The sequence below is a fragment of the Silurus aristotelis genome (genome assembly GCF_946808225.1).
Source record: "Silurus aristotelis genome assembly, chromosome: 8".
Taxonomy (NCBI): domain Eukaryota; kingdom Metazoa; phylum Chordata; class Actinopteri; order Siluriformes; family Siluridae; genus Silurus; species Silurus aristotelis.
Genome location: NC_139581.1, coordinates 19,031,382 through 19,055,353, shown reverse-complemented (window position 1 = coordinate 19,055,353; position 23,972 = coordinate 19,031,382). Strand labels below are relative to the sequence as shown.

The 23,972-nt window shown below is 36.4% G+C and overlaps 1 protein-coding gene across 3 annotated transcripts in view; it reads left to right on the top strand.

Moving 5' to 3' along the window:
- grik4 (glutamate receptor, ionotropic, kainate 4) overlaps positions 1-23,972 on the top strand; it is a 454,114-nt gene that overhangs the window by 250,725 nt on the left and 179,417 nt on the right. For all 3 annotated transcript variants that reach the window (XM_083549394.1, XM_083549392.1, XM_083549393.1), the window contains 2 exons: positions 8,943-9,107; positions 19,101-19,198. In XM_083549394.1, coding sequence (XP_083405520.1) covers positions 8,943-9,107; positions 19,101-19,198 — 263 coding nt within the window. The remainder of the gene's footprint in view (positions 1-8,942; positions 9,108-19,100; positions 19,199-23,972) is intronic.

Below are 23,972 nucleotides of genomic sequence, written 5' to 3'. Positions count from 1 at the left end.
AATCCTGTGCTGTTTTTGCGCTTGGTGCTATAATTTATATCGTAAAGTTCTGCATAGTAGGTCTGTGGAGGTTGCTCTTGGCAAAAATATCTACCACACTTCTTTACCACACCAGTCTTAATCTCTGCATGATGCGTGATTCCTTTATATATTAAATCATTCGTTTATTAATTTGTTCATCTACAACCACAATTCCAAAAAGTCCAAAAAAAGGGATGCTGTGTAAAATGTAAATAAAAACAGAATGCATGATTATCGATGATTCAATAGACACAAACATATCAAATGCGAAAATGTACCATTATAAAGAAAAAAAATTTGAAGTTTTGAATTTGATGGCCACAACACGTCTCAAAAAAGTTGGAGCCAAATGTTTTCAAATGGTGAAAGGTCTGGAAAGCAAGCAGGGCAGTTCAGCACCCCGACTCCTCTATTATGCATCCATGCTATTGTAATAGATGCGGTATGTATTTTAGCCTTGTCTTGCTAAGTTATGCAAGGCCTTCCCTGAAAAGCCCATCACCTGGATTAAAGCATTTGTTGCTCTGAAGCCTGTATATAATGTGCAGCATTGATGGTTCCTTTCCAGATGAGCAAGCTGCCCATTCCACAGGCACTAATGCACCCCTATACCATTAGAGATATAGGCTTTTAATTAGAGCACTGATAACAAGCTGGATAATCCCTCCCCTCGCTAGTCCAGAGGACATATCTATGGTATACGAGAAAAATGTCAAATTTTAATTTGTCTTGTCACAGGAACATGATTCCACTTCTCCTCAGTCCATTTTAAATGAGCTTTGGACCAAAGATACTGATGGTGTTTTTTGGATCATGTTCACATATGCCTTCTTTGCATGTGCTTTAACCAGCATTTGAGGATGACAATGCAAAATGTGTTCACAGACAAGGATTTTTGGAGGTGATTCTAAACCCATGCAGTAATTTCCATTATCATTCAGAATGCCTGTTTTTAACGCACTGCCAGCTGAGGGCCCGAAGATCACAGGCATCCAATATTGATTTTTTAATATTATTTACTGTAGATGATGAGATATTTAAAAAGTCATAATTTGATGTTGAGGAAAGTTATTGTGAAATTTTTCCCCAATTTAAAGACAGTTTTTCACAGATTGGTGACCCTGTGAGCATCTTAAATTCTGAGAGACTATTGCCAATGTAAGACTTTTTTTTAACCAATCATATTATTGACCTTTTGCCAATTAACTTAATTAGTTGTTCTGCAGTTGTTTATTTAAAAAAAAAATACAAATTCCTGGCCTTTGGCTGCCTCCATGCCAGTTGATGTGGCCATAAAATTTTTCTTTAAATGGTAAATTTTCTCAGCTTTATTATAAATAAAATGTAAGGCATGTATTTTAAATAAAGTACTATAAGGAATCACATGCAGACACATAACATTCACACACAAACCCTAACTCAGGAAATATAATTAACAAATTCATAATTACTAATTAATGAAAGTTAATAAAATATTAATATTGCATATTTCACCTCAGAAATGCATGCAACAATTTCACAACCTACCTACTACGTCATAAAGATTCCTGTTGATATTTATCAATTAATCATTGAAAATAAAAAAAATCTATAAATGAACCTTTTATGAATATAATAAAAATTGATGAGGCTACCATGAACATAAATTAGTAAACAACTGTCAGATTGTATCACCAAGCAGCGCTGTGGCGCACTTCTGCGTTTTTGTGTTTGTGTAGCCATGGGTGGTTTTCGAATCATGTTGAGTGTCAGTCCCATGTTGTTTTTGGTTGTCTTCCACACAGGACCTGTTTTGAGTTTAACCACTGATTTGTGTCTGCATTTATACCACAATGTTTCTGTTTGTTTCCTGTTTTTTTGGAATCTCATTTTGCATGTATCTGCCTGCTCTTTTATTCTCTCTTTACTGTAGCTGTGCTTGTATTTGTCTTAACCCTTCTCAGTCCTATAACATGACAAATCCAGGTAAAAGAAAAAGCGCTGGCTCCTCCTCCTGTCTGGTCTGTAGGCTGTGCCTGTCTAATGTAATGACTGATGTTTTTTCAAATGAATTTATGCATCATTGCTATTGGTTGATTAGAAATCAATAAGTGACAAGGCATTGTTTTTAAATTAGTTAGTAGTAGTAGTTAGTTAACTAGTAGATAGTTTATACCAAAATTGCATATGAATGTCAATTTAAATGGATGCAGGCTCGGAAGGGGATAAGAAGACAAAGTCTTACATCAGTATGTCTCAATAATGCTTACTAAAGCCTTAACGGTTGTTAAGTGTGTGTGAGTGTGTGTGTGTGTTAGTTCTGTCAAATAAAAAAATATAGCACACCTCTGCACCTTACCCTGCAGCAGAGGTATTTCACACTTGTGAAACCAGAACATAAATAAACACAGCGATGGGGCATGGAGTGTCTTCAAAAGCATGTTTTTGCTAGCCAGAGGAGTGCAGGTTTGTTTTATTGTAAATGCCGATTTTCAGACAACAAGGCTAAGAATGTGTCACCCAGTCACTCATGTCTTCCCTGGTGTGAGTTTTGCAGTTGGATTCCATCAAACAATTAAAAAAAAAATAAAAAACATATTATTTAGTAGTTAATGCAGTTGTAGGTGGCACCATGATCCATTAGCTGCACGGCCAAGCCACTCGACTTGATTAAATAGAGATGACGCACAGTTAAGAAACAGGACATCAGACAACATTGGACCAGTGATAGAAAAGGTTAATGTTCCCACGTCGGAAGTATACACTGATTCCAGTTTTAATTATAACTATAATAATAAGAGAACAGCAAATAGAATTACAATTCGATGTTATAAATGCCTTTTACACTCTTAATTGTGAAATATTCTGAGCGCCTTTCCTCTGTTGTGCATTCAATCGCAGAGCCTTGATAGCTTTTGTCTTTTTCAGCATATTTTGCACAAGAATGAGGATAGATGGGATAAGCTTCGCCATGCATTGTGATCTGTTCGCTTGTTTACTCCGGCATAAAGCTGTTTCAACTGCATTGTTATGGAATACTATGAATTATTCCTGGTATATTCTGACACATTGTAATAATGATGTAAGAGGAAGCGTTATCAGAATATATGGCGAATGATTTATAAGAAATTAAATGAAAAGGGTATGTGTGTGTTTGTGTGTGTGTGGCGAAGACAAAATATTTCTCCTGCATTACATGGTTTCATGGCTTAGCATGCATCAGTGTTTGCCATTTAGTCGCACAAATCAGAGTTCTAGACTTTGCAAGAGAGATTTGTATTAAATCTGTCACTGCAGACGTTTTCATGCTTGTGTTTCTTACTGGTGCATAAAACTGACACTTGATGACCAGTTGTGGTTGTGTGTTCCGAAAAAATTTATAGTAGTCATAAGTCATACACAAATAAATTAGTAGTGTGTAAGTATGAATGTGCACTGCCACTATGTAAAAATTCGGGGGGCAATAAGTGTAATTAATTAAGTATGCAAAGTCAGCAGACATGTCTATCGTACAATATACACATATTGTAGCAATAAGCTGACTCATTGTATAGTCAGATGGCAGTAGGCAAGAGTTACTTCTTGTTCATTCCCTGGTAGAGTGAAACTGCTGTAATTTATGGAGAAGCAGCTTTTTTTTTTTTTTTTTTTGGCCAGTATTAAAAAAAGGGAATGTTTGCTATGTTCCATGTTGCTTTCAATTTTGTCCACCATCCACCTTTCAACCTCATCCTCCAGGTTTGCAGCTAGTGAATGCAAAGAAAATGATTATAATTCCCTCTGCCATAAATGTCCAAAATCAGTCTTGAGGTCAGAGTATCCAGACTGAATTGGAAATGATGCAATTTCCACAAGAAGCAGTCATCTGACCAACCAAAACCCTTTTTCTATTGCTCTACAGCAAACACACTTGATAATCTCCACTGCACTCATGACTGCTTCAGACAATATTCAATAATGACTGTTAAACATGGGATGACTTGCAGCTTTTTTCCACCCCAATGATTATCTTGCTTTGCAAAGCTCACTGCTTTATGATGTGAAGTTTGATTTTCCTGTTGGTGCATGAACATGCATATACACATAAGATTGCAAGATTATAGCCAGAAAAGTTTACGAGTATATCTGATGCTAAGTGGCTCGAGAGGGTAGCATCCATGGCTAAAGCTATTTACCATTAATCTGTGTTGCATCCAATATTAAATGCACTACAGCTAGGGGAAACACCTTTTAAAAAAAAGTGTTATTTTTACCAGATTAACACCACTCCCTTCTGTAATTCGATCCAGTTCTGAGATTTTGCTCAACTCTTGGTGATCCCTGTCTAATAGTTTGATGTCTGATTTCATGCTGCTGGTTTGGTGTCTGGCACTCTGTCCCAATACCCAGCAGAGGGCCAATGTTTCTATTTGGCGCTCTTTGTTACGAGCAATGGGGGGTATAGGCTGGGAAAATAGCCCAGCTTCGGCTTTCCCTGCTTTTTTGTTGTTGAAGAAATACCCCGCGTTTTAAAACAGGAACCACACTATAATCACACATAAATTCCTTTGGTGCTCATCATTATTTCTTTGCTTGTCTCTGTTGTTAATTTTAATGCAAATTCAGTATGGTGTGCTACTTCTTTTTTTTTTTTTTTTTTTTTGCTAATGTGCTAGCAAAGTATTTACAAACTGTGAACTTTTGAATAATGTAGTGCTGGGCTAGATATCATGTCTATTTATACTATTTAATTACTCATGGGTGATGAAAAATCAGTTTTCTTTGTAAGTGCATAAGCTATAATTTAAGATTTGTACATTGTAATTCAGTTCATTTCGCCATAAAGCATATTTAGATGCTTTCTGCAGCATTAGGAACAAGCACTCTGATGCACAGCATTGAAGAAAACCAATTTATTATGTGTAAATAAACCTCAGAAAATTTATAGCTGTTGTAATGGGTCCTTTACATCAATTTTTTTTTTTTTCAATTTAGTGATTAGACTGAAGCTGTGTCTATGCTGTTTGAATTGATTCACACGCCTGGAAATAATCTTTAATGCCTGGCTGACACATTAACTTTATGTGTATTTTTTTTTTAATCTTTGTTCCCATTTCTTCTATTTAAACCCTTCTTTTGACTGTCGACCATTTTTGCATAATTTTGAGCCAAAACTAGATTTCCAATGGAATGCTGAATCTAAACGAAAGTTATTTATTAAAATAAAGCCCAGATTGGGATATTAACATTTGTAGAATGCCGATTACCTACTCAGGTATGAAAGAATTTGGCCCAAAGTGCTAGGGGGAAAAAAACAGGAAATGTATTTATTTTTTATATTTTTTTTGAGAGCAAGCAAGTTGTGTTTTTTCCTCTGAACAAAAATTATTGGTTGTGCTGAGTGCATACAAGACCCCTTTTTTCTTATTTAAACAAACTGACATGTGCTGGACCAAATGGGCATGGGAAAAAGTCTATAACAAGATTGGCAGGAGACCCATATACACACAGACAAGTATTTTCTCCTAGTCTGTGATTGTCTCAGACACATTCTACATTTTGATTTGATTGCTTAGTCATTCTGGTTATTTTCTACGTTACAACTTGTTTTGCACTAGGAAAAAAAAACAATTATTCACTGTGGCGTCTTTAAGTGTACAAAAGGCAATGGTCTATAAAAGCTCCCTCCTTCCGAATGCAGGAAAAAAAAGCTTATTTTGATCATTTTTGTGCAATTTTGTCATTCTGTAGTGGAATGTTTAGCAAATGTGCCATTTGATGATATGGGTAAAAATGCTCAGCTAGATGACTTGGCAAATGATAGCCAGATAGGGAGCTGTCTGAGTACTGCAAATGTTTTGTCATTGTCATGCTGCCTTGATACACACTAAATTACTGACAGATTACTCATGAATATATTGTGAAGCATTCTTGCTGTGGCTGATGATCTTGGTTGTGCGTTAGATCATTAAATTAGATCCCACTATTAAATAAAAAAGATTACAATACAGAAGATCACAATAATAGCGTTCATATTAACCTGGAAATGAAACATCACCCTGCTAGTGTCTGGTTCTTTCACCCTGTCTGGTTCTAATCTGTAGTGGAAATCCGACATCTGTGTTCAGAGCAACAACAGCAGAACAAGTCATTAGCGCATGTCATGACAGCTAGGTGAATGAATCATTCTGACACGTAGAGTGTCAAGTAGGAGCTTGAGATTGAGAATGAAATAAATGTCCTACTATGATATTATAGGTTTAGTTTTGCTGGCTTTGAAACAATAGCTGCATGAAATCAAAAGCAGAACTAAAAATTGAACCAGGCTGGACCTTGTCTGTTTTTTTTTCTATTATGGTGTCTAGAGGTATATAAAAAGATTGCTTTCAGACTGCTATAGATTGATATGGATGGCCAGGTTTTGACCTTCAATAAGGTCAAAGCAAATACAGCAGTTGGCTTCAGACCTATTATTACTTTAAGCAGGAGTTTGGTCTTGTATTAGATGGCATATACACAGGATATTTATAGAAATTAATAGTTATTTAGAAAATGTATAGTAACTTAAATACTATTAGATACAAGGCCTGTCAAAAGTTTGGAAATACCTTTTATTACACCGTGCCTTTTTTTTTTAGTTATGATTATGCACAGTGAATGACTGAAAGACAGGTCTGTGGACATATGAATCCAAATTTGACATTTCTGCCTCAAACATATGTATAGAGAACAGGAGAGAATATGCTTGCAGACTGCCTCACCCCTACAGTCAAACATGGACGTGAAAGCTTAATGGTTTGGAGTTGTTCTGAAGCAGGGAAAGTTGGAGACTCATTCTAAGTAAAAGGAATACTAAACCAAAATGGCAATGCAATGCAATTTCATCTGGACTGCAGCTATTTTGGAACCAAATTTACCATACAAAAAGATAATGACCCAAAGCATACATTTAAGCTCCATAAGCCCTATTTACAAAACAGACAGTCAGCTGAAGTGTTATCTATCATGGAATGGCTTGCCCAGTCACCGCATCTAAATCCTTTTTAATTGAATCACAAGGTCAGAATCTCCAGCTAGTGAGGAACATGTTTTACAAGAATAATGGCAAAATATTTCACCTGAATATTTGGAGAAACTAACTGTCCTAACTGCTAACTAACTGCTAAGGGAGTATTTTTTTCTATGTGCAAACATCTGTATATTTATGTATTCTTTCGGTGATAGTAAATCATACTGGAATTGTTTTATCTAACCATCTTTCTATAGCTACAACAATTATTCACATTGAAGATTATTCTCAATCATTTGGTAGCTACAGTAGATAGCTTATCTCATACCTGGTCATTAATAACAGTTATCTATAAACACATGAATACTGACACAGCTCAAATTACTTACTGATGTGCTGATGCTTGGAATGAAAGTTTACAGTGTATCAGTAATCCAGTGGTGTCTTTTGCAAGCTGTAAAATCCATACTCTTGGGCCTGAGGGAAAATGTACCATTTTGGCCAAAACATTTTCATCAAATAGGCAGCTTTTTGATCTTATAGGACCTCATTGAGCCTTAATCAAAAACTGGTAAGTGTCAATAATGCTATTACTGGGATGACTTCAAGAATTAAAATCAGAGTTCATGGAAAAGGTGAAAACACAAGCAGGCAAAGTTAAATAGTAGAGAGTATAAACGCGGAAATAACAACAAATAAAACAAGGAATTCATTATAATGGTGATTTAGGTGATTTAGTCTTAGTTAATAACATAGCAGGTCCATAAACAAGAGGTTAATATTAAGTAATATGGAAAAATTGTTCCTGTTTTGTTTTGCTTCATTGAATGACAAGAGTGAGAACATTGTCTGATGCCATGTAACACACCCAGACAGCCTGTAGGAGTCAAGTGAATGTGTAAAAATTGGTAATAGAATTAGAGTGATGGTTTAAAAAATTGATAGAATTGGATTTTTATCTAGTGAATACAAGCAAACAAAAAGATATGCTGTAGAATTTGTTAGTGCTGTCATATTAAATGTCTGCACTGTTAGAACACTTATACAATCAATAAATGGACTGGAAATAGCTGCTATATAATAGAAAATAAGATTTCTCAATGAAAAATGACACAACATGAAGTACATATTCAAATTAACCAACTACTGTACTATAGAACCCATAAAAACACTGAGGTAACAAACAAATGACAGGACAAGGCAAAGATAGGATTTTAATAGAAACAACAAAAAAAACATGTCATAATAAACAAGAACAGAAAGAGATTAACAAAACACACAACAAAGAAAGCAACACAACCCATGCTGGGAACTATAGAGCATGTTGAGAGGGGAATATTGAGAGCAGGGCTAAGGATAATCCTTCTGTAGAAAGTCTAGCTAATCAGTTTCCAAAGTTATGACAAAGCTAAAACGTGTACAATTAAATTTGCGAAAAACTTACTGGTGCATTATCACTGCCAGTTTATAATATTTATGTAATTGATTAGCTGTCAGAAGAAAAAAAGCTAATTTGCATCTATTTCCCATTTCTGTAAAACAGATTATTTTTATTTTTGGTGTCACTACACTTTTTTCTTCCATTTTTTTCAGCATTGGATTTTGCCATTTTTGTGTGTCTAAGTACTGAAGATAGAGGTAGATTGAAAGTGCCTTGAGGCTGTGTATAATGTGACTGACAAGAGTCTCAGTGTGACTAAAGGAGTCTGTCAGTTCCTCTAAAGACTTACAATCTTCAGGTGTACAACACAATTGCCTTGATTGTATTGTTTTAACAATAATGTGTCATCATCTTGCCCTGGTATACAGCCTTCTATTTACATAAAGACAGTAAATATACAGAGCATTACCTCTCATATGTTGGTTGCTGCAATAACTACTGGGATTTTGGAAGGCTTCTCTGATATTTCTCCTTACACTCTCTCTGCTTTTCTCTTATCTCTCTTCCCCTTAGCTGCAATCCTCGATGATCCAATGGAGTGCAGCCGGGGGGAGCGCTTGGCCATCACTCTGGCAAAAGATAGCATTAACCGTTCCAGCAACCGCTCGACCACAGGCAAACTGGAGGTGGACATCTTTGAGTTGCTCAGAGACAGTGAATATGAGACTGGAGAGACCAGTAAGTAGCATGGGGGAGAGCTTGGCCTGTAGATGCATGATTAAATGATGTCTCTTGGTGGCAAATTAGTTTGCCTTGTCAGTTCCGCTTCATTCGCCTGCACTTCTGTTTCTGTTTGCAGAAGAGGATGGATCCGTGCTTGACATGATCAATCTAATGAAATAGGCATCCTGTGTAATGGCAAATGTATGTGCAGTAAATAATGTGCTCATATAAGATGGGACAGAAAGTGATTATAGGTGTGGATGGATTTTCCAATACCCCAGTTGAGGCCCCTTTAATGGAATAGTGAAAGATACACTGCTCAGGTATTCATAACGCTATGCACTCAGTGAGACAATATTTCAAATAGCAAGCCACATCTGCCAATGTTTTGATAAACAAAAGAAAACACAAGTAAAACAACAAGTAAGAGGTATGCATCAGGATAAAAAAAAAAAAAAAAAAACATTAACTCTATTCACATATGAAAATCACATCAAATGATTTCCTTTCTCCACAGTCCTAGCTGAAGAATTTTGAAATTCTTTTAGAATTATGTGCAAAAAACTAATAGTGTTAACTAATGCCGGGCCCACTGTGCAATTATTATAGTCCTTTGCGTCAGTTTTAGATGGATGACTTGCTCATATAATGTAAGGTCACTTAATGATGACAACCTTTGTAATGTTTTATGGTACATCAAATGTTTTAGAATTGCTTTAGTTCTCCTCTCCTGACTAATACCAGCAAGATCCTATATATGATCTTTGTGGACCATGGCTTTAACAGTCAGATGTGGGGATGAAGATTTCCAGAATTTTCTATAGAAACAGCTAAAAATATTTCTTCTTCTTCTTCTTTCAGCTTCTCCCATTAGGGGTCGCCACAGCAAGTCATCCGTCTCCATACAACCCTATCCTTTACATCTGCCTCTTTCAACCCAACTACCTGCATGTCTTCCCTCACCACATCCATGACCTCCTTTTGGCCTTCCTCTTTTTCTCCTTCCTGGTGGCTCCATCCTCAGCATTCTCCTACCAAAATACCCCATGTCCCTCCTCTGGAGTCCAAACCATCTCAATTTTGCCTCCCTCATCCAAAACATTCTACTGTCCCTCTAATAAACTCATTTCTATTCCTGTCCATCCTCATCACTCATAACGAAAACCTCAACATCTTCAGCTCTGCTACCTTCAGCTCGACCCCCTGTCTTTAAGTCAATGCCACTGTCTCTAAACCATACAACATAGCAGGTCTCACCACAGTCCTATAAACTTGCCCTTTCACTCTTGCAGATACTCTTCTCCACCAACTCCACCCTGCCTGCACTCTTTTCTTTACTTTACTAATACACTCTCCATTACTTTGCCCTGTTGAGCCTAGGTACCTAAACTTCTCCACCTTCACCACCTCTTCTCCCTACTGACTTTCATTCCCCTTCTCCCCAGTGCGTATCTTCACCTCCTCAGGCTCTTCTCAACCTGCTCCCTACTCTCACCACAAATCACAATATTATCCGCAAACACATAGTGCACGGAGACTCCTGTCTGACCTCGTCAGTTAACCTGTCCATCACCACTGCAAAAAGAAAAGGGCTCAGAGCCGATGCTTGATGCAGTCCAACCTCCACCTTGATCCAGTCTGTCTTTCCTACTGCACACTTTACTGCTGTCACACTGTCCTCATACATGTCCTGCACCACCCTCACATACTTCTCTGACACACCTGACTTCCTCATACAAAACCACAACTCCTCTCTTGGCACCCTGTCCTACACTTTCTCTAAATCCACAAACACACAATGCAACTCCTTCTGACCTTCTCTATACTTATCCATCAACATTCTCAAAGCAAATAATGTGTCTGTGGTGCTCTTCCTCAGCATTAAACCATACTGTTGCTCACAGATGGTCAACTCTTCTCTCAGCCTGGCTTCCACTACTCTTTCCCATACCTTTATGGTGAGACTGATCAACTTAATTCCCCTGTAGTTACTGCAGGTCTGCACACTACTTCTCCAGTCCTCAGGCATCCTCTCACCTTCTTGTTGAAATGCTAAAGATATTTTATCAGAATTTATTAGAGATACAGGGGAACCTCAATACTTGCAACCTTAATATTTTGCGTCTTTTCATTTGGAACCGGACTAAGAGTAACTTGCGAAAAATCTGATAGTTTTGAAGCCACGAGTGGCTCAAAAGTTCGAAGTAACATTTCAAAACACTACACACAGTTTGTAATAATAAGTTACATAAAAATGTTTTGAAAAATTATTTAATTATTGTATTATCCATTTAAAGTAGTAAATAAAACATTTATGACAAGTAATTCACAATTTCTGTTGAGTTTACAGTAGAATACATGTACAATTCCCCTTGAAAAAGGAACCATCAAAAGGAGAGAGTCAAAACCTCATACATTTTGTTACTCGTGAGAGGTCATAGAACGTAAGTATTGAGGTTGCACAGTATTACATTTAAACCAATGCCAACCTGTGCATTTTCAGTTAATCTGTTCCCACTTTAGCCTCAGATTCATTAACAGGGTTAAGGGTTTTGCTCAAGCCCCCAGAAGTGGAAGCTTGGGATTTTAACTCCAACATCCAGTCCTCAAACACTCAGCTACTACCTCCTTATTTCCCTAGCTTTATGTTTGATGTGACCTTCTTACCTCAAGATCAAAACAGGGACACGAGTTACCCACTGTTACTGTTTAAAATTTAGTATATTGTTTTAATTTGTTATCTAGCTTCCTAGGTTAAATTACACAGCAATAGATGTGTTATATAAATATTTTACACTGCAGTGCAGACACTATTTGCTTTTAATTCATCAGAAGCACTGACAGTAACACAAAACATAAATTCTTTGATCGCTGTATGATTTTATGCATGTTTGGATGATTAAATTATTTAATGAAGCAACAGTGAGCGTGTTCCTATGAAATTCAACAGTGAGTATATGTTGGAAAGTGGTAGCTCAGCGGTTAAGGTGTAAGCTTTAGCCAAACATCTGCAGAATGTGGTAAATGTAAGTATAAATTTCTTTGAATTTGCTTTGGTATTTTGTATTTTACTTGCTATGCATATGCTAACTATACTCTACAAAGTTCAGGATGTAGCAGTGATATATTAACTGTACCTCTGAACATAATTGTGTTTTAAATATGAAAATATATAAATATAGACTAGTGTATTAATATAAGGGATAATATTCTTGTAAGTAATTGCTAAACATATTGTGAATCTCTCATGCTGCGAATAAAGGGTTACACCATTTGATATTTATTTTTATCAGCACTGAACACCCTATTATTCACTGTCAAGCTGAATCTTTCATCAGACATGTTGATATGAATGACTTTGGGTGTTAGATGTTTAAAAAATTAATCATGCCTGGATCTATTCCATCTGCTGAACTAGCTCTTTGTTCTAATTTCTCTTTGTGATTTAAAATGTATTAAAATAAAATGTATAAACAAAGAGCCATTTAAACTGGTTTAATATTCATATAATGCTAATGCTTTATCTACAGTATCTACCTAACTACTGTACCTACCTACATAATCACCTACCTACATACCTACATGCTCACTGAGACTGAACAGTTTAACACTGGAATTCATATGGCTCAACATGTCTTACTTTCTAAGGAGTTTTTCTGCTTGTCACAGCTGTAAAGAGTGCTTATTTGAGTGACCATAGCCTTCATGTTATCTACAACATTGTCTGGCCATTCTCCCCTGACCTCTCTGACCAGAAAGACATTTCTTCTGGAGAAAATCTGTTATGTTATTTTTTTTCTTATTTATGTGTAAACTCTACACCCTGGTATGTGTGAAAACTATCAAGAGATCAGCAGTTCCTGAAATATTCATACAAGTCAATCTAGTACTAACAGCCATCACACAGTTATAGTGGTCATACATTGCCTTGGTGGCCATGGGGTCACATTTCCCTCATTCTGAACTGGAATTAATTACTGCTAAGTTTTTTGCACTGAGCTGGTGCTACATAATTGGCTAATAACACTTTGCAACATTTTTTGTTTGGTGCTGTGTAGGTGTTATTTCCTAATTGGTTATACTGCAAAAGTATAGAAAAAGGCTATTATTCTACTCAGATGCCATCACTGCACTGGAAATTGAGTCTTCTGAGACAATTTGTCATAGCACTAGATAAGTATTTGGCAGCTGAGTACCTTCAAGACATCTTTTCTGAACTGTCTGAGGAAAAGATCCTTTGTTGGACCACAGATGACAAATTTCCCCATCAACTTGACTTGGAATAAGTTGAATGGCTTGGGACTTTTCCTGTAGAGGTTTGGGGCTTTCTAGCCAATCACAAACCTGAAAACTGTGAGGAGCTGTTTGAAACTCTGGTGAAGAACATCTGATTGGTTAAAGAAACAGACCCATTGCTAATATAGACTAAGGTACATGGGCCAGCACTACTGAGTGTAAAGGCCCTGGGCAGATTAGATTGACATAGAGCACAAAGAAGCTGAAATCTGATTGGACAGAAAATCTAACATCCAAATACTGGAATCAGTGAGGCAAGAGAAACTCTACGAAATGAAGAGAAGAAACTGTTGGGAATAAATTAATACAATTTTATAAAACAAATATTAGAATTTAGGTTGTAAATGTAAGTCAGTGCTTCTGATAGAGTTTAGGCCATCAGAGAAGGCTTTGCTGGCCCTGGCGGCCCACCACTGTTGTTACATTGTGTACTTGTCTAAAGGAGTATGTGTTACTAATAAAGTCGTTGGTGTGTGTTTGTGTGTGTCAGAGAGAGAGAGGGAAATTGATGCAATTAATGTGACACAACATTCAAAAGTTTTCTTAAGCAGACCAAATCATTTTATTGTCTCTGAATGTTTTTTAAATGCTTTATGCAGTGAAATTAAACAGAATCAACAAAATAATTTATTCTTTTATATTGTAAAGTATGTCACACTAAAAAGACTATTTAACCATCCTGTCATATAATAAAACCACACTGGTTTTCATGATGATAGAAAACGAAGCTATAATTGGTTTTTTTTGTATATATATTATTATGTGTGATTACTCAAAAGAGCTTTATAGCACATGAAACCTAAAATTAAGTTGTGCAAGACTTAAATAGATTAAAAAAGAGAGCGATCAATATAGTCACGCTGTTATTTAGGTAGATTTCAATAAGTAAGTTTAGTGAATAATGCAATGTATAAGTTAGTAAATAATGCCAAGCTTGTGTTCTATTCTGTGATGCACTGCGATAAGGAGAAAACTTTGACATTGGATTGTACGACTGTCATACCATTAAATTTTCATACCATTTCATTGTAAGCAAGTTCACTCCTTCTCTTCACTACTGTCACTCTTTGTTTCTTTTACTTTTATCCCAGTATGTACCCCAGTGTACTGAGTGTGCACACTGCACTCAAATACACCATCCAATATTTTGTTCCTATTCACTGTGGGAGGCAATGCACTGTTCTGACTGCAAATAATGGTCCACAAAGATTGTTCCTCCCAAAAAGCATCTATTAAAAGTTATTTATAGCAGTATCTCGCTTCTCTGTAGTGCAACACCTTAAAGTATCCGAATGAAGTATCAAGCTGTCAGTGTTCTTGGTGAATTAAAAGCAAAATGTGTCAGAATATATATATATATATATATATATATATATATATATATATATATATATATATATATATATATATATATATATATATAAAATTCGGACACAATTGACACTGGTACGCTAGATTATAAACTTAAGATAAATCAGCCTACAACTCTGTTGAGTTTTTTTTTTTTTTTAACAAAGCACACTTGGAGAGAGTTAGTTTAAATGTAAGCAGGAAGAGGTGGGTCTTTAGCTGTCGCTTTAAGATAGCCAGGAACTCTGCTGTTTGGACATCTAGGGGAAGTTCATTCTACCACCCTAGTGCCAGAACAGAGAAGAGCCTTGAAGTATACTTACCTCTTCCCCTGAGAGAAGGTGGTACCAGTCGAGCTAATTCTGTATCATGCATTGAGGTTTGTAAACAATTGTGTGCTTCCATCTTCGTTATAACGATTTGGGGAAACCTGGACTCTCATCATACATTCTGAGACTTGGTACACAGCCTACAATTCTGTAGGTTTTTATCATATATACAGTATTTATTTAAACACAACACAAATTATCCACTATTAGACTTTGTTTTCATTGCTTGTTCTTTTTGCTCTTGACAATATGTAACTCAGGACCAAACAACACCAGTTGTTGAGTGTCATTTCACTTTGGAAACACTACTACTAAAGAGTACACAATAAAGTGAAGCTTTATTTCTCACTCACCTCTACGGTTCCTGATGTCTTTCTGTCTTTTTGATTGCTAACACTGTCTTATCTTTCTAGTTCATAACACTCATGAATATAAATTTACACCCAGAGGTGGCAAAAATACACACATTGTTTACTTAAGTAGAACTACAGATACTTATGCTTCAAAATACTTGGGTAAAAGTTGAAGTACTGGTTATACTTTTTTACTCAAGTTAAAGTAAAGAGGTTTGGGCTCTGACATGTACTTAAGTAAAAAGTAGGCATTGCTACTACTTATTTTAGTGTCATGCTGGTAACAGAATCTCACATCATATTAATATTAAGGCTGTCAATCGAATAAAATATTTAATCGCAACTTAATCACACATTTCTATCTGTTCTAAATGTAAGATATATTAATACTTCATGTTTTTAATATTCTAAGCAACATGGACATGGAGAAATATAGATGCTTTATGCAAATGTATGTTTATTATTAGTGAAACCAATCTTAACATTGGTTAAAGACTCTGAAAAATATTCTTGTAAAAGTTCTAAAGTAATTCTGGTGTTTTAAATGACGTAAATCATCCGGACACCAAACGGAACCTTTGCTATGTTTCTACACGGACAATTATTGAGGTGATACCGGAGAAACTGCACCTCGTCAAGTCAAGTTAAGAAGCTTTTATCATATTCATACCGATTGATGGTATGGTATGGTTTGTTTCTTTACACGCCATTATGAGAAAAAAAAAATACAAAACACCACCCACATGGTAAATTGTGCAGTGTGTGCAAACCTGGTGAAAAACTACAGGAAACGTTTGACCTCTGTAATTGCAAACAAAGGCTACTGTACCAAATATTAACATTGACTTTCTCAGGTGTTCAAATACTTATTTGCAGCTGTATCATACAAATAAATTGTTAAAAAATCATACATTGTGATTTCTGGATTATTTTTTTTTTAGATTCTGTCTCGCACAGTGGACATGCACCTACGATGACAATTTCAGACCCCTCCATGATTTCTAAGTGGGAGAACTTGCAAAATAGCAGGGTGTTCAAATACTTATTTTCCTCACTGTATATATATATATATATATATATATATACAGTGAGGAAAATAAGTATTTGTACAAAACTAATTAAAAATGTTGTTACCTAATGAATGTATGAACATGCGCATATATAACACAAGCAAAGAAAAGATGATGATTATGATGATGAGGTGATGTGTCTGTTCTCAGTCATGTTTACATCGCAGACTCCCTCTGTCTTATCCACGGTAACCCCAGACTTCTTGTTACCTTCTGACTGCTCATGCTTAGCTTTTAAAACTGTGTTGAGTGAGAGCCAGGACATAATAGACCAGTAGATTGAAAAAGACATGCAATGACAGGAAATCGGTTGATGGCTGAAATTAGCGTGCAGTGAAAATAAAAAATATTGACATTTCACCAAATCAATGGATTAAGACCAACGAGCCTGTTTTAAAAATGTAAAAAGTAGAAAGTACAGATATTTGTGTAAAAGTGTAATGAGTAAAAGTAAAAAGTTGTCTGAAAAATAGTGAAGTAAAGTACTGATACCAAAAGAATCTACTTAAGTGAAGTATTTGTACTTTTTTTACTTCCCACTTCTGTTTACACCTAAGCTACACTTAAGGACTAAGCAAGACAAAAAAAACCAAGATAAACACAGATTGCCATTTTAGCTTTGGTTGGCTGTCACAAGGCACAGTGTGACTTCTTTTAGCAACTCACAATTGCTTTGTGGTCTATTTCATTGACTTTATACTTATCAAGCCCCACCACCAGCTGCAAATTAAATTCACATGCTTTCAGGGGGCTAGCAAAACAGATATGGCAACAAATGCAGTGTATTAATGCTGATGAAGAAAGTTTATTCATTCTACACTGAATACTAATTGTACACTGAGTAAAGTGGTAGCTCAGCAGCTAAGATTTGGACTTTTGATTAGAAGGTAGTGAGTTCAAATCTTGGTGGCTCCCACTGCTGAACCCTAAAGAAAGGCCCTTAACCTATAAAAAAAAAAGATATATATTCTATATAAGGGTATCCCAGATACTGTTAAGGAAAGGGGAGACATTGCAACATCACATTCAGCAAGTTTAACTTTGTTGCCATACCTCCAGCAAAATGCCCTGGATTTCTCTCATTTTCTTTATTACAGACATGCTATATACAAACGTTTCACTTATCAGTGTACATTTTTTTAAAAGCCACTGGGATTCATCCACTCTTGAGACAGAAAAGATGAGCACCCTATAATTTCCATATCTTGTAAGCATGAATTCCAATTACTGAATTGGATGTCCAAATGTCTATGAAAGGTAGTAATGAATGGACAATTATTTGTTTTGATTCTTCCTGATGTACATGTACCAATTACTTACCTTTACAACTGTGCTAGATGTTGCTAGATCATAGGAATGTACAGGATTCAGAAGAAATGTGTAGAGCTTCCTAATAAGCAAATGAAAAAAGAAGCAATAATTTGCATTATAGAAGTATAAATTTATGTCAATATTAGAAATCACTATTGATTTTAACTCCAGATCTAAACTTAGAAACCGCTTATCACTATCAAACCAATCCTAAAAGGCTCTAAATAGTCAGATGTACTATCACTCCAAGTATGAATGCCTATTAGATGAAGAGTACAATGGGTAAAACATTATGAATGATTTGAAATAACATGTTTTGCTGTACTGATGAACTGCACAGCTGCCAGAATACACATGATTGCTGATCTGATGCAGAAAATCATTGAAATTCACACTTGACTGGTTTTAGTCACATAGGCCACAGCTATAATTCAACTTTAAGCACAGTGTACTGCGACCCACTTGAATCAAATTGCATATGATTTAAATGGTTTGGGGGGTAACATTGTGGAGCTTTAGTTTATACTGTTTTGGGCAACTAAGCAGACGTGTAGGCTAAGATAAGATCTCCACGTCTCTGAATTGGCTGGACTATTCGGCTGTGTCACTTAGGGTGAAATCCTGTTACACAAGTAGATGAAGGGCAGGCAGGCAGCAAGGTTTTTTCATTGGTCATTAAGGGATTATTTATTAATCACTCGATTCATTGCTTCTCTAATTTCCTATCTTAGGCTGAGTAAATTCTCTGCACATGCATTATTTGCAACCCCACCCCCCTCTCTCTTCCTCTCCTTTTCTCTTCCTCTCTCTCTCTCTCTCTCTCTCTCTCTCTCTCTCTCTCTCTCTCTCTCTCTCTCTCTCTCTCTCTCTCTCTCTCTTGTGTGTCTGACTTTGTCTCCCGCTCTCCACTAAGGATATACACATTTGAACACTGTACATACAATGCTAATTAAAATAGAGAGATTATATTTGTGCTAACAAAATGTTTCATTGCTATGGAACACTGAACATGCTTTAACAAATTACAGGTATTTGTTGCCCCCATCTCATTGTTAAGTTTGCAACAGAATTGTACCGGGCATTTTCATCTGTAATAGTATAAAAAAATTCAGAACAATTCACAGAATAATCTAAAGATTTAACTTTTGCTGATGTTATGGGGTACTACAGAAAATATAATATGTCCTGGTGGATGATTTTTCTTGACTTGGCCAATTCCTTCCCAATTTATTTCCCCTCTGACAGAAATGTTCTAATGCTGAAGTGAGTGATTGTGGTCTTTTTCCTGCTTCCTGACAGTGTGCCAGATCATGTCTAAGGGGGTGGTGGCAGTCCTGGGCCCCTCTGCCAGCCCAGCTTCCAACTCCATCATCAGCAATATCTGTGGCGAGAAAGAGGTGAGTGCTGGCTCGTTTTCCTCTATTATGAAATGCACTTTAGCCCATTATGTGTTAGTGAACAATCATTCATATCATTCCAATTATTGTAGCCACATGGTGTCCCCGAAAGCCATCCAAATCCCGCATACCAACCATCATCTGTAGTACCAGATATTAAATTTAGTATTCGTACTATGTAATCTATGTATTCTGGAAAACGTTCCACTTTTTGGTAAATGCTTATCTTCAGCTACTACGGTTGTATATGTATGATGTGCTGAACTCTGTTCCTGTGCATTTCTGAGGTGTCAGCAAACACAACACCCCGAGTTCCTCTGAATTATGTATTAATTTCCTGAATTGTGCTGTCTGATGTTTTTCGCAACCGCCTTGCTTTCAAAAGCTGATATGTACAAGCTTCACAAGAATACATTATCCGGCTGATAAATAATCAAACACGTTTACCCTATCTGGCCCACTGACTAAGCATAATTCTTTAATGTCCTCATTATTCACAATCAACTTCAGCTTACCTCAGAAATCGGACATCGGGAATAATTATTCATCGCCGGGTCCTCTAAATGAACGCTCGGGTCATGTATCGAGAGGCCGATACAGATTTTAATGTTTACATCAGCTATAACAACCTGATCATGAATATTTATTGAGATGTATTCGTTATTAGGGCAGGCAGAATTTATCTCCATGATGGGAGAGGGTGTAATTGGATGTGTGGAGAAGGAAGAAATGAGGAAGTGTGTTAGTTCAGGACAGTGGTAGGAAATTTTTTAAGTATTAAACAGACATTTTAGCTTGCATGTTTAAGAGCCATGTGGTACATACTAGCACATTAAAAGACAATTTTAGTAGAGATTGGACTATATAAAAATATGGGTTACACTGATTGATGAAGTCATCAACTAGATTTGATCAGAGAGGTGTTTGACCATTTTCACATAATGTAACACTGCATAGCCCCATCTGGCTTTTTTCTTATGGTACATTTGAATGTCCTCATTATTGACCAGCATGTGTATTCTTATTAGGGCAGAACATTGGCTTTGTGTTCATCATTGCTAAGCGCTCCAGGCACAGAACATGAAATCCCATTTGTCTGGATGCCTCCCTGCAATTCGCAACTCAGGGCACAGTTTCCCTGCAGTCCACGCTTCCTTTTTGTTCAAGTGAAACACAAGCCAATTCCAGATTAGCCACTACAGGTTCTGGTGATGTATGTGACTCCCTGGCGTGAATGAGTTTTATAGCGTTTAATATATTACACCGAAGCAACAATATGGCAGCTCTTCAGTAACCTGCAGCACCGCTGTTTGTGAGCTTGATCTCACTTTAATCTATTTGCGTTGCTCATGTGGCGTTTTAATAAAATCCAATACGTCTGACCTTTTGCTGTGATAAATGCATGGTTTTATAATGTGTTTACAGACTGTTGTTCAATTGCAATTGGTAGCCCTACATGTGCATTTTTATTCAGAATCTTATTACGTATGCCTAGTGAGTATTTCAAATAAAAATCCGTATTCAGACCTCAGGCGTGACTATAGATTTCTATAGGATGGAGGCGTGGCTTAATAACACATGATTCAGACCATCGATTTGGGCTCGTTTTATTTATTTATTTGTTTGTTTGTTTATTTTTAATAAGGAGCACTATAATGTCCAGCTCCAAGATGGTTGAGTATGCTATAAAAAAATCTGAATCTGTTTCTTGAATCTGTATTTTTGTATCCTTGGTTTTTTTTTATCTTGTAATTAAGGGTAGTGGTCTAATTACCAGGCACCATGAGTGATTAATGGCCATAGACATTAAATAATGATTTACCTAAGAGACTGTAAGCTACTAGCTTGTGGATTTTTTTGTAACCCCATAATAGGCAGTTAGCAAGACTTTTAATGAAATTGAACACCAGTTATCATTGAGAGAACAGAAAGGTGAATAGCCTTTTACAAAGATGAATGTCTCTGACGTGACACTTTTACATCACTGATCAATTTGCTTCATTTTTAAAGACATTCCGTTCACCTATTGCATCCTTTGAGATGCAAAAATTCTGAAATTGAAATTGGGATGATTATGATAGTTCCTGGTTGCCAATTACTTCAACTTCAAAGACACCTTAATAGCCTAGATAATTAATAATAGCTAGATAGCAGTGTCAATTACAATTAAAAGATAGATTCAATTAAATTAAAAGATGGTTAATTTTGATAAACTTGTAATTAAATAGGATTTAGCAGTTTAATATAGCAGGTGTGGGCTTCTTCACAATTGTAACAAATGATGCCATAACTGTCCTCTAAAGGAGCTACTGTAAATACAGTACAAAATACACTGAATCATGCTTGCAAATGCAGTTTAGCAAGCAAACAAAGCAATTGAACAATAGCTGAGCTTGATTCCTGTCAGATAGCAGCCTGCCAGATGCCTGTTGGTCACTTTGAAGAGGTCATTAGTATTTCAGGTGAATTGAAAACGTATAAAGTTGTGAATAACAAATTAATCAAAAAGAATTTACAGTATGTTGTTTGGCTCATATTTAGTTTATTTTCATTTGTAAAACTTTTAACAATGGACATTGTCTTAAAGCAGCTTTACAGAGATAAAGTAGTAGTAGAGTTAAAACAATGTATAAGTTAAATGCTTATAAGTTGGGTCCTTATAATTGTAAGTTTGTCCCTAATGAGAAAGCCAGTGCTGACTGAGACAAGGAATAACTTACTGAGATGACACGAGGAATACTTGAGAGAAGCTAGACTCCAAAGTGAACACATCCTCATCTGGGTGGCACCGAATGTCTTGAGACATTGTAGTAGACGGTTGATATAAATTACAGTCCAGATCCATTCTCAGAATTCTTGAGTTGTTGAGTAACTTCATGGATATTTAGGCTGTTAAACCATCCCCAGCTGCACAGATTGGTCAATTGAAGAGAACTCAATTTAAAGGTAGGGCGTCATAGTCATTGTTCAGCTCTAGCAACTTCAGCCTTTGCTGAGAAACCTATCTAAATCAAATACCTCTGGTGAACAAAATACCTCTGCTGAATAAAAATCTGGCAACCTGGACATGTACATTTAATCATCTTATTATCTGGCCCACACATTTACCTTACAAAACCCTAAATACAAGTAAATAATTGGGGTTTTTTTGGAAGTGAAAAATTAAGTCAGCTTTGCATTATTGCACTGCACTTCTTTAAATCTTGACAAACATTTTTTTCTTTTGTAAAACTTCAACTATTGTTGTTTCATTGGCACAAAGAAAGCATAAAGGTAATATGGGGGGTTGGACAATGGTGTCAGTGAGAAAAAAAAAAGGTCAGGTTGGATAATGAGGGATTCCTGTGAGAGTAGAAACACAGCTGAAGGTCCAGGAGGACTTTTAAAAAGTCCTTGCAGACTCTTTACATGAGTACACGTAATGAAAAGTGCCTGTATTCCATGTAAATCCTCTATAGAGCGGAATATATTGTGTGTTAAAATGAATGAAAAATAATAAAAGGAATAAACAACATTTGTCATGATCTTTTTTTTTTTTTGGCAAATGAATTCCAATACATTTCTGGATTGTAATTTAGTTCAGTGGGCAAGGTATCTTACAATTACATATTGATTTCTGATTCTTCATTTGGACAAAGTGAATTATTAAATAAGCCCAGCAGCAATTGACAGGCTGGCACAGATTAGCACTGGGATGCTAAAAGCACGCCTTCCATGCAAGTGTTGCTCTTTAAGGACAGTTTGAAACAAGTGAGATCAGATTGTAATGGACAGCACTAAGCCTTCAAGATCCTTCATTCGCAAATATAACTGACGCAAGCTTTCTGTTCCACATCTTCATGACCAAGCATCCATTAATGTAAAGGTTTTTTTTTTTTTTTATTGTAGTAGAAAAAGGTCTGAACTAGTAGTTACTACTTAGCCTGCATTAATTTGCAACATCCCTGTTAACTTCTCCAGCACAGAGAGGCCACTAAAGGTGGTTCTGGTTATGAAAACTGAGGTGAAGATGAAAGGGGTTTCATGGGCGGAGGACTCAGACCATATTGATGCATAAAAAAAAGTGTGGCTCTGAAAATAAAAACTATTTGTTTGCTGGCAAGTGTTTAGAAGCCTTCAGGGTTGAACTCTTGAGACATCCCGGTTTTAAGAAATTCTTGTATATAAAAAAAAAAAATTCTGAATAGCTCTAAGAGACAAAGGTGTGAAATACAGAGAATTTACAGTGGCAGTGCAACATAAAAGTTTTTTCACTCACTGGATTTAGTCTAGAACGCTTGGATTTTTATTAAGAAATTATCTTGAATTATTAATGCTACATTTCAGAAGGTAGGAGATCTCACAAGATGCTATTAGTAGTACTAGTATTAGTATTAGAGCAGGATGTGGGTTTAAATCGTAGCAAGCTACCATTGCTGGAACCTTGAGCAAGGCCCCCAACCCTCAGCTGCTTGGCTGCAAAAATTAGCTACATGTAAATTGTAGTAGCTCAGTCACACACACACGCACACACACACACACACACACACACACACACACACACACACACACACACACACACACACACACTCTTCACCCTCCTACCATCAGGAAGTAGGTTCCGAAGCATTCAGGCCTCACATCCAGACTGTGCAACAGTTTTTTCCCTCAAGCCATCAGGCTCCCCAACACACAGAACTGAACTGGAGCTCACTTACACACACACACACACACACACACACACACACACACACACACACACACACACACACACACACACTGAGCTACAAATCTG